The 12,291-nt window shown below is 33.4% G+C and overlaps 2 protein-coding genes across 2 annotated transcripts; both read right to left on the minus strand.

The window, feature by feature from the left end:
* Positions 1-2,915: 2,915 nt before the first annotated feature.
* LOC107782628 (2-hydroxyisoflavanone dehydratase-like) lies at positions 2,916-4,170 on the minus strand. The gene has a single exon (XM_016603524.2). The coding sequence runs from the start codon at positions 4,118-4,120 to the stop codon at positions 3,170-3,172; it is 951 nt and encodes a 316-aa protein (XP_016459010.1). The 5' UTR covers positions 4,121-4,170; the 3' UTR covers positions 2,916-3,169.
* Positions 4,171-7,595: 3,425 nt separating this feature from the next.
* Positions 7,596-9,077, minus strand: LOC107764283 (putative carboxylesterase 2). Its single transcript, XM_016582837.2, has one exon. It carries the CDS (start codon positions 8,673-8,675, stop codon positions 7,761-7,763), a length of 915 nt encoding a protein of 304 aa, XP_016438323.1. The 5' UTR covers positions 8,676-9,077; the 3' UTR covers positions 7,596-7,760.
* Positions 9,078-12,291: the final 3,214 nt, after the last annotated feature.

Below are 12,291 nucleotides of genomic sequence, written 5' to 3' on the forward strand. Positions count from 1 at the left end.
CAAACACCCCCACACTTTAAAATAATTCAAGTTGGGCTTCCTACCTTTCCATTTTTCATATGGAATGGATTGTGTTTTGCTATGGGGCACTCGATTTAATATTCGATTAGCCGTAAGAATGGCTTCCCCCACAAGTTCTGTGGCAAACCAGAAATTATCAACAACGCGTTCATCATCTCCTTTAATGTACGATTCTTTCTTTCCGCAATCCCATTAGATTGGGGCGTGTAAGGGGCTGTTGTTTGATGAATAATTCCATATTCTAAACATATTTCTTCAAAAGGAGATTCATATTCACCACCCCTATCACTTCTTATCATTTTTACTTTCTTGTTAAGTTGCGTTTCAACTTCATTTTTGTATTGCCTGAATGCGTCTATTGCTTCATCTTTACTATTCAGTAAGTAAACATAGCAATATCGAGTACCATCGTCAATAAAAGTTATGAAATACTTCTTTCCACCTCGAGATGGTATTGACTTCATATCACAAATATCTGTGTGAATTAAATCTAAAGGATTTGAATTCCTTTCAACTGACTTATAAGGATGTTTAACATACTTAGATTCCACACATGTTTGACATTTTGATTTTTCGCATTCAAACTTAGGCAGTACTTCCAAGTTAATCATTTTTCACAAGGTTTTATAATTGACATGACCCAAACGTACATGCCATAAATCATTTGACTCAAGTAAGTAAGAAGAAGCTGAAATATTATTATTGTTTTTCACAACCATTACATTCAGATTGAAAAGGCCCTCGGTGAGGTAACCTTTTCCTACAAATATTTCATTCTTACTTATGACAACCTTGTTGGACAAAAAAATGCACTTAAAACCGTGCTTAACAAGAAGTCCAGTAGAGACTAAATTCTTTCTCATTTCGGGAACATGAAGGACATTGTTCAAAGTCATGACCTTGCCAGAAGTCATTTTCAGAAATATCTTCCCATATCCTTCAACTTTTGCTGTTGAAGCATTTCCCATATAAACTGTCTCTCCGGGTCCAGCAGGAGCATAAGTAGCAAAAGCTTCTCTAACTGCACAAACATGGCGAGTGGCTCCAGAATCAAACCACCACTGTTTAGGATTTCCCACCAAGTTACATTCAGAAAGTATGGCACACAACTTATCAACATCATCATGCTTTACTACCATGTTTGCTTGACCCCTTTTCTTATCTTTCTTCGGAGCACGACACTCCATAGATTTGTGTCCGATTTTCTCACAGTTGTAGCAGTTTTCACTGAACTGCTTCTTGCTTGGGTTGTATTTCGGAACAGAAGCCTTCTTCCTCTTTTTTGTTATCTTCAACAATATTTGCTCCCATTATTGTTGAATTTCCACGGCCTCTCCTTTCAGCAGCTTTATTGTCCTCTTCGATTCTCAACCGAACAATGAGATCTTCAAGGGACATTTCCTTTCGTTTGTGTTTCAAATAATTTTTGAAGTCCTTTCACAACGGAGGCAACTTCTCAATCATTGCTGCTACTTGGAATGCTTCATTGATGACAAGACCTTCAGCAAGTAGATCATGAATAATCACTTGCAATTCCTGGACTTGGGTAATAACAGACTTGCTATCTACCATTTTGTAGTCCAAAAATTTTGCGGCAACGAATTTCTTTATCCCGGCATCTTCAGTTTTATATTTCTTTTCAAGCGTATTCCACAATTCTTTTGACGTCACCACGCCACTGTATACATTATACAGATTATCATCCAGTCCGCTAAGAATATAATTCTTGCATAAAAAATCAGAATGTTTCCACGCTTCAATCACGACAAAGCGTTCATTCTCTGGAGTTTTATCTGGCAGATCAGGAACATCTTCCTTGATGAACTTCTATAGACATAACGTAGTTAAGTAGAAGAACATCTTCTGCTGCCAGCGCTTGAAATCAATCCCGAAAAATTTTTCGGGTTTTTCTACTGGTGCCAACGCCGGTGTTCGGCTTGTCGATGCGTTGGCAGTCACCGTCGGAACAACTTGGTTTTCGCTTTCAGTCATCATTTTTTCTGTAAAAGAATGACACAAACAAACGTTTAATAAACGTTTTCAAACTGGAGTAAAAATCACGTAGATTTTAATCTCCAACAAAACGCCACGAAGGCTTTACTCTCCAAAACGGGAGTACACAAAACCACAAAGGTTTTAGTTTGCAGAATAATAAGAATAACACAAATACAGAAATAAATATTAAATTCCTTAAGATTGTTAGTCCCGCCAATATTGCTGTATTTGTAAATAATAATTCTGGGAAATATAAGTTATCGTAATGAAACAGTAATTAATTCGAGCCCACTGAATTCACAGTGTTTCCTTAAGGAATTTAATCCCCTCCTAGTACCCAAGGTTATGGATTATTTCCTCCCAGGATAGAACGAATCACACACTGGTGTAGCGGTACTTCAAACCCCAGTGTTTCAGCGAACACAAAGTTCGGTAGCAAATCACACTTACAGTTGCTTTGTTTGAAGTTAAAACAATACAGAACAAAGGAGTAGAAACTCAGAAAATCGTATGGAAATGCTGAGAGGAAGGAGTGCAATGTATAGCCAAAGTTGAGCGTTTTCAGTTTGGTGTGTGTATTTCTTCAACAACTGCTGCACATATTTATAGCAGTCAGCTTTGAAGATGAACGACCCTCCACTAGGGCCATGGTGGGAAGAGCATTAGGCGGCTGCTATTGCAGCTGGTGGTCAAATAATTAATCAATCAATCATTTGACCAAATCCGAAGCCGAAGCCGAAGCCGAAGCCGAGCCGAGCGACGACGACGACAGCGCGAGGCTTGCTTAAAATTTTACTCAAAAATTTCATATTTTCCTCCATTTCCCATTCACCCTCATTTTAAGACTATTTCATCTTAAATAACAAAAACCTCAACAATTTCTCATTAGGACAAAATCATGATACCTAAAATGAATAGCTCGAAACAACTGTGCTCTCTAATTTTTGAAAGTAGCCAACACATAACACTATATTTCATGATGCACAAGCATAGGCGAATCTAGGACATGTTATGTGGATTTAACTCGCTTTAAGCAAGAATTATGTATACATTCCCAAAAAGGAAAAATTAAAAAGTATACAAATATGATTTACTCGTTGTGAACTCACTTAATCTAAATGCCAAAGTCACTTGTGTAAGAATCATCATAGCACTAGACCAAGAATTCGACCAGGGATTTCATCAAGACGTTGGCTTTCTCACAAGTTTGGTTAAATAAATGGAAGACATGCCCCTCCCCTTCTATCTCCTTTATCCCCACTTCACCTTTCCACCCACTTCTTTTCATCGTCTCGTAATAAGTCCAAGCCCTGTCTCTCAAAAAATCTTTGCCTGCGGTACAAACTAAAATCTTGGAGCAATTCAACTTCGACAGCAACCTAGGATGAGCTGCTGGATTGAATCTTGGATCATAAATCCCAGTGTTTTTAGGGCATAAATAAGTCCAAAGTGTATCGAGCTTATCGTTTCCGAAATAGGGATCAACAAGTACCATTCCAATTAGCGACGGGAGAAAATGACTTTCCTCACTTGCTCGAACCATCATGTTATGAGCAATATTAGCCCCAGCGCTATCACCAGCCAAATAAACTCGTGAAAAATCAGCATGTTCTTTGAGCCAAGGATCTGTTCCTTGAGCAACCCATTTCATAACAGCCCATGAATCATCATAACATGAAGGAATTGGGTGTTCTGGCGCTAGTCTGTAATCAATCGTTACGGAAACTACATTGGCCTCAGCGGTTAGCTTGTGAAGGTAACTATCATACATGGGAGAAAATGCTGATTGAACGCAGAAGCCACCGCCGTGGATGTATAAAAGGAGAGGAATTTTTTGGGGTTTTCCACTGATTTTGGGAAGGTAAAGACGCGCTGATACGTTTTGTTCAGGCAAAATGGTTACATCTTTTGATTGGACTCCTGTCTTGGGATTGTACGATGGAGGGACAAACTTGGTCTCTTGAAACCTGTGAACACTGCCATCAGCATCAACCTTAAAAAGGGGATAAAAGTTGTGAGCTTTTCCAGCAAGGGTCGATTTCACATATAGGCAGATAATTAGAAATGATAAAGGAAAATAAAGATGAGTGAAATGTAGTGCCATAACTATTGAGTTATGGAGGAAACGAATGAATGGGCCTTCCAATTGCAGTAGATATTTATAGAACTTAGTGTGTGTGTGTGTGTGTGAATGCATGATAGCGTGCTTTCACTGACCTGAGCAGTTTGTAAATTGAATTTGCTGGTGCTGCATGCTATACATAATTGTAGTAGTAAGTAATTTACTTTATATGATGGTGTTAGATTAGGTATAAAGTTTAAAATAGGAAAATGAATTATTACAACATATTAAGAATATTCTTAAAATATTTGATACTAATAATGTCATGATATTTTTTTTTATTACAATAATATATCTCAAGGATAAAACAAAATGTCTAGATTAAAGTTTTTACGTAGTATAAAAGAGCGTTTTAAAGATGTGCCATATAAAATTGAATGGCTACTCCTTAAAGGTTCTTAACAACGGGATATACTATTAACCATGTTGATTAGTTATAGTATTGTGTTTCATTTTTTATAAAGTATTATTTTAAATAGATCATTTGTTACATGTGTATTATTTAGTTATGTAGTAGACAATTTAGTGTATGAAGTCTTAGCTCATGCACAAAAGATTAAATTGTCGATTCTCATAATTAATAAACACTATGTTCACAATCGAAGATATTGTTTGGCAAAATATTTTGATGATTGTAGCACAAGATTAAACTATAATTTATCTTGATTATGGGAGTGATTTTGCTCCAACTTCTTGTGCTAGTATACTTAGTGTATATTGAACGGACCAAGTAGAGAAAATACTTCTTGTGCTAGTATACTTAGTGTATATTGAACGGACCAAGTTGAGAAAAGATGTTTTTGTACTGAATATATATAAAATATTTTCTCTAATTCATTAAATGAGCTTATACTCCTAATCTTGATATAGCTATTATGATCAATGTGATTTATTTATTGTTTTGATTTATCAAAAGGTACAACTCTATTCAGAGTTAATGTATGCCTGATAGATTGGACAATAATGAATAGTATTTGTGAAATAATAATTAGTTGATAGAATCCATGACTCGTTTTTGAGTTTGATGATACCCCTTTATGTAAGCTTTTAAGTTTTCATGTGAAAACCCGGCCGGTGAATTTTGTATCCGTCACATGAAATAGTTTAAGCGAATTTATAAAGGATTTAATTAGTTGATTAAATTAAATTATTAATGATTTAATTTAATTAACTATTATTTGTAATCTTAACATGGGGAGTTAAAATAAGCGTTAGTGAATTTCAAAATTTCATATTGAGGAGTTCAATTACAGTGTTTTAGTGGAATAAACTACGATTAATTATAGTAGGATTTAATTCATCCGAATTTCGAATTAATATTATAATTGGCAGCCTCTTATTATTTCTGTGGTCCCTGCTATACCTAGTAAAAATCTGGACAGACTTAGGTAAAAAGTGACGTGGAATAAAAGTTATCGATTTGTGAGTTAGAGTAAGATTCTACTTACACTAGCAGAATCCTACACGAAATTTTAGCCTTTTTTTGGCTTAATTTCAGGTCTACAAATAGAAGACTAGTTTCACCTATTGACTCACTTTTTTGGAGTAGTATTAATTGCCCACTCAAATAATTTTGTCCAAAATTTTACGAGGAGCATAGTAGAAGACAAGACTGTAGTTCTGAATTTTTGCTATGTGAAAGATTTGTGTAACCGTTTGGAAAAGTTAGTACTTCTAATCTCTATAATTAATCATTGTCTAATTTACTTATTTGTGATTCCAATGTTAATGCTCAGCTTCGCTGCGCATATTCTAACATTTATTGTGTGAGGCAAGGAAAGTGCAGGTTGCCACTTGCCAACCTTCTGCGCTACTTTCCTCTATTCTACTTTAGGCGCATGCTCTTCACTAGATTTGAGACATTTCTTATTAAAAGTTGGAGTAAATTACAAGTTTTATCTTAGAAGATTTTTTCAAGATATTAATGATTCTTTTTAATAGTACATAGTATTAGTATGTCACTCAATCTTTGATAAAATGGAGTCGCTATATGAATCGGCATTGACCTCCATATCATTTTATTTAAACTTATATTATGCCACTATTATACAAAATAAAATAAAATTTAAAAGTAAATAGTAGAAGTTTTCTATATTTCTACTCTAAGTAAAGATAAAGTAGTGAAAGTTTATAAGGAGTTGTTTGGTTCAAATATAAGTTATGAAGGAATTGTAATGCATGTATTAGTAATCGTAGGGAATAGTAATATATGAATTATTTGTTTTTGGATGTTTACTTTGTTATATTAAAGCAAATAATTTTGGAAATCATGAGGGTGTTTTTGTCATTTAGTTGATTTAGTGAATGTATTGTTAATACTTGCATTCTCATTTCACATATATCCCGTATAAAAATATTACGTATATTCCTACATAACTTAGATAGATATTATTTTCTCAGAAAAATTGGTACGAAGATGGTCGGAACACATTTTCTCATTGTATTTCTCTTCGGAATCTTCAGGGATATGAAGGTAACGACAAGTAGGGGTGTCAAATAGGCGGGTTGGACCGATTTTGGGTGGATTAAAATGGGCTAATATAATAAATGAGCGAGTCAAAATTAATTGGGATGAGATGAGTTGGGTCAAAATGAGCTAAAATATAGGTCATAACCCAACCCGCCCAACTCTTATCGAGCTTTAATTAATATATGTTGTTTTCTTATTAATTGTATAATTACTAAATAAGACTTTTTTTTGTTATGGTCTTATATAACTTATCAAGCAAAAAATATTATTCTAAGATATTCTAACAAAGTTACTCATGTTTCAATTTAGGCAAAAAATCAGGCCAACTTTAGATGGGTTGAAAAAAATTTGATCAAGATAGGCTGAATTCAATAAATGAACGGTCAATAACATGCCCAACCTTGGGCGGGGTCATTTGGGCTGAAGCCAAATTTGACCGCCCTAAGGACAAGTAAAACAAAGAAAAATTAATCTAAATAGTCGTTAATCCAATCGCTTAAATTAAAAATAGCTAGTGAATATATAATATAAGTATAATTTATGTATAATATATATATAAATATATATAATCAATATATAATTTACGAATTGTGACTAAAAGAAAATCTCAAAAATAAAATTACCTGACGGAAGGATGAGGAAGCAACACTCGAGTACAAATAAAGTATACATAGGATTCCCCTTTCGTCTCAATATTGGAACCACAACACAAAAGGAAATGCGTGTCGTTACTTTAACCACAAAAGCAACTTCAATTGCTCATCGAAATATAGCCGAAGAATTCGTCTGTCTCGTCCTTTTCCACCTTAAGGAATCTACTGTTCTCAAATGGCATCTCACGGTTAGCTCTCTTGAACGAGAGCAATTAATTGTACTTTGTGTGAAGAAAGAGGTGAATTTTTTAGCTGCCTTGTTAATTACTTGAACAATGTTTCATAAATCATAAGGTATGTAGTCAATAAGTTTATAAGGAAGAAGGAAACACAATTGGGTAGTTATAACTATTTTTAGGATTTTTGGTTTAATATATTGCTAGAGCTCACAATTAAAATACAAGAACCACAAAATCAAGCTGAATGATCAAAGAACATATTAAAAGGTCTTTAAAATATAAGTAACAGAATTAAGGCAAAATAATCTTAAAACAAATCTCTAGTGTTGCCTCAAGAAATCAACTAGTTTATCCATAAGAGCAACAGCTTTGTCGGAAGTGGGACTGAAAAAATGAAAACAATGGCCTTCCCCTTTCGTCTCCATTATTTCCACTTCTCCATTCCACTCACTCTTTTTCAACCCTTCATAATAATTCATCGTCCCTTCTTTCAGAAAATCTTTCTCCGCCACAAAAAACAGCACTTTCTTACACGCCATGGATTTTAACCTCGGATCTAACAACGGATTTACCCTCGGATCTTCGAAACATCCACCAGTACTTGTGGGACACAAAACCTTGTACAGAGTATCATTTTCTACCCCGAAATACGGATGAACCAAAAAAAGCCCCAAGATTTTAACTTTTAAATCAAGATAACTAACCCCTGCTCTAACAGCAACGTCATTAGCAATATTTGCTCCTGCACTTTCACCACCAATAAAAACTTTACCAAAATCAGCATACTCATTTAACCATGACTCTGGGCCTTTACTATTAACATGTGAAAGCACCCATTGAAATGCTGACCAAGAATCATCGTACGTAGTGGAAAGAGGGTTTTCAGGAGCAAGTCTGTAATCAACTGAAACAGCAATAAAATTAGCCTTTTCGACTAGTGAGCTGATGAAATTATGGAACGTGGGGGAACGAGCTGATCCAACACAGAAAGCGCCGCCGTGAATGTAAATTACAAGTGGGATTTTCTGTTGTGGGTTTGTGAGTTTGGGGAGATATAAGCGTACGGAAACCCCTGTTTCTGGTTGAATTACAACATCTTTAGATCGAACAGGAGCTTGTGGATTGTCACAGAGTGGAGCATTTTCTGATGGCCTGAATCGATTGATGGTGCAATCTTTGTAAATAACGAAAAAAGGAGTCATATCAACTGCTATTTCGTTAGTATTGGAAGCCATGGGAGTGAGAACTGCGCAACAGAGATGTGAATTTGAAGTGAGAAAAAGGTAATGAGTTCAATGCTTCATAGGGTGTACGTAGAAAATCATTAATGGTGGGAAGCTACTATAAATAGCTTGAATTGACCTGTCTTCGATTTCTACGGTGGGTGAACAGTCAACCGTTTCATCCAACATAAGAAATGCCGCCTCAGCTGACTAATTATGAAAAGGTTTAATGAAGTATATTGGTAATATATTAATTGCAATGGGTGGATTACTAATCACCTGATTATTTAGCGCATATGATTTGTGAATCGGATATTTGGTTGCACTAAAATGTGATTTATGATATATACGGTACATCTCTATAACAGTATCGTTGTATAACAACAATTCACTGTAAAAGTTAAGTTTTTTTGGAATCAATTTCCATGTTATGTTATATAATATATGTTTTATATAACAGTATTTCGCTATAACAACCAAAAAAATATGGAACAAACAATATTGTTATAAAGAAGTTTGATTGTAATATAAAAAACGTATAATTTTACCATTATTTTAAGAGTAAATAAAAATTAAAAAAATGAAATCAAAGTTATTTTGATATTTTAGATTTTTTCCGTAAATTAATTCATCTCGTGTTTGAGCTGATATAAAATAGTATCAGAATCGTGGTATAAGATTATACTTGTATTGCTTATACCAAAGTAGAAGTTTTAAAAATAATACCAAATTTTTGTTGAGATTATTTTCATAATCCTGATTAACCAAGATCCTTGATAGATCAAAACAAGTTATTTCATGTTGTTTTCAAGTCATCAAATTGTGATTTCTATGAATAATAGGATATATTGTCGTAATCTTATCATAAAAAATAAAATATACTCTAATAATTTACTATCCGCAAGTCTTCAATATGTAGTACCCCCAACAGTATAAATTAGGGTTACCTGAATGCAACCAAACATCATTTTGTTTCCCTTCCTCAACATTACGGGACTCACTCGGAAAAAAATTAAAAATAAATTTAAAAGGAGAGAAAGAAACTAAATTTAACTCACCTAATTTCCTGACTATAATAATGAAAATAATCTTTGGGTGTTTTGGTTTCAAATTTCCAATTTTTCTTTGCGATAAAATGGGGATTTGAGTACACCTTTTCTGTTTTGAACAGATTAAACTTTCAAAATAGTAGAAATTCCTTTCTCTCGTTCTCCTTTCAAACCATAATTATTTGAAAAAAGGGTTAACCTAACTTGCAGGTATGATTAAATCTTTAAGAAATTCAAAAAGCAAAAAGCAAACGAAACTGTTTCTGCTAAAAAACAATTATGGACGCTTTTCATAACATATCATGAAATGAATATGTTGGATGGTTCTGACAATTAGTTGCTTTTTTTAAAAACATTTTATTCTAATCCAAGCTAACCACACTTTGCTCCCCTAATATCAAAGTCCCATCACGAAAAAGCACGAGGGCAAACAAGTAGTTTTGGAGGACCAAATAGTGATTCATCGACTCATATCTTGTAGTAATTGTAATTGACGAGCCGCCGGAAATTAAGACCAAATTTTAGGATTAAATTAACAGCCTAAACTTTGAAGTCCTAAACTTCGAGAAGCAAATTGAAGGAGCTCTTTGTTGCATTCAAATTAGAGGGGAATTCGGCTAGTTGATATGAAAATTTCGGTTTGGATTTTAGATTTTCGAATTGAAGAAATGACAATCCAAAGAAGCTCGGATTGGATTGGATTTTTTAAATTCGGTTTCGGATTAATCAGTTTGGATATTTTGGATTTTCGATTTTGGTCGCAAAAGTCAAAGAAAATAATTTCACACAAAGATACCGACCACCATCAATTGGAAATAGTGGTCCCACAATAAAGAACCATTCCTACATCTGACACATATAAAAATTTCGACCGATGTCGGTCGAAAATTGGTCAATCTTTGACCAAGACCTAGTCATACTTGCATATTATCTACCAAAATAAGTTTTAATTAAAATATTTCAAGTATACCGATCAAAATCGGTCGAAAATTTGAAATTATTTTTTCCCGCCAAAGGGCAATTGGTTTTTTAATATAACAAAATTTTCATATATATATATTTTACCGACCGATTTTGGTCGGTATTATTGTTAGATTATTTGTTATTTACAATATCTATATATATTCACACACACACACACACACACACACACACACACACACACACACACACACACATATATATATATATATATATATATATATATATATATATATATATATATATATATATATATATATATATATGTATGTTTTATTTTCGATCACCTTATTAGTACTTTGCTCATATACTTTATCAGTGGATCAATTGGAAATTCATTTATATTCGATTAAAACTTACTATAACACATTTAAAAACAAAGTGTATAGTTCAATTATATTTATTTTTAAATGTGTTATAATAAGTTTTAATCGAATATAATTGAATTTTCAATTGATCCACTGATGAAGTATCCGAGCAAAGTACTAATAAGGTGATCGAGAATAAAACATTCAAGACTATGTCGATTGTACACATCTTGGAGTATCTAGTCACTCATTATACCAGAGCATGTAGTCACTTAAAATATTTAAAATGTTCACTTAAACTTCAAGATTTGTTTTCTTATTTATTCACCGATCAAGCATTCGAGCGATGTAATGAACAGTTGAGAATAAATTAAAGCATCAACACTTGTCATATATATGTAAGTGTAAATATATATATATATATATATATATATATATATGTAAGTGTAAATTGTCATAAATGAATAAATGAATAAAATTATACACTCTATTATAATCTATTACACGTATACGAATATGAAGTGTAATTTATATGAAAGCACACAGATGATAAATATTATATATATAATTGATCGAGTGTAATTGATATAGTCGTTGTATCCAATATGCTATGACACACTTAGTGTCTTAGTAAATAGATTATAAAGTGTATCATTGATATAATGCTATGGTAAAACTTAAGATGTAGTGCTATATATAAATCTAATTATATATTATTTTATTACAATCTTTAAATACAAAATCGACCGGTATGTGATGCAAGTTAATTAAATTTTTTTGATTAAGGTATAAACTAATAAAGAAAGCATATATTAAGTGTGCAAAATGCTAAGAACAAAATATTTTGATAAGTAATTAATAAAAAAATATTATTAAACTTTTTATAATTTAGTTTCCGACCGATCTCGGTCGATATTTATGAGGTCAAACGGTCAAACATTTTTTTAATAATACCGACCGAAATTTTCGACCGAAATCGGTCAGAAATCTGTTAATTAGACCAATACATACAGGTTTCTTCCCCAATTTTATCTTTTCACTCTCTCTCTTATATCTCTCTTCCATCTCCCTTCTCCACAGAATTTTGGCCTAATCCCACCCAAAATCAAGTTACCTGCCCCCAAAATCGAAGCCCCGCCTCTTCTCTCTCATGCCTGCGCCCCCAACCGCCGCCACCACTGTTCCGCACCTCCACCACCACCACTGTCATTCTCCTCCTCGGCGGCACCACCACTGCCATTGTTGTTCAAGGTTAGTAATATACCTTATTAGCTTTTTAATTTTTATTTT

This window comes from Nicotiana tabacum, chromosome 19 (genome assembly GCF_000715075.1).
Source record: "Nicotiana tabacum cultivar K326 chromosome 19, ASM71507v2, whole genome shotgun sequence".
NCBI classification, from domain to species: Eukaryota; Viridiplantae; Streptophyta; class Magnoliopsida; order Solanales; family Solanaceae; genus Nicotiana; species Nicotiana tabacum.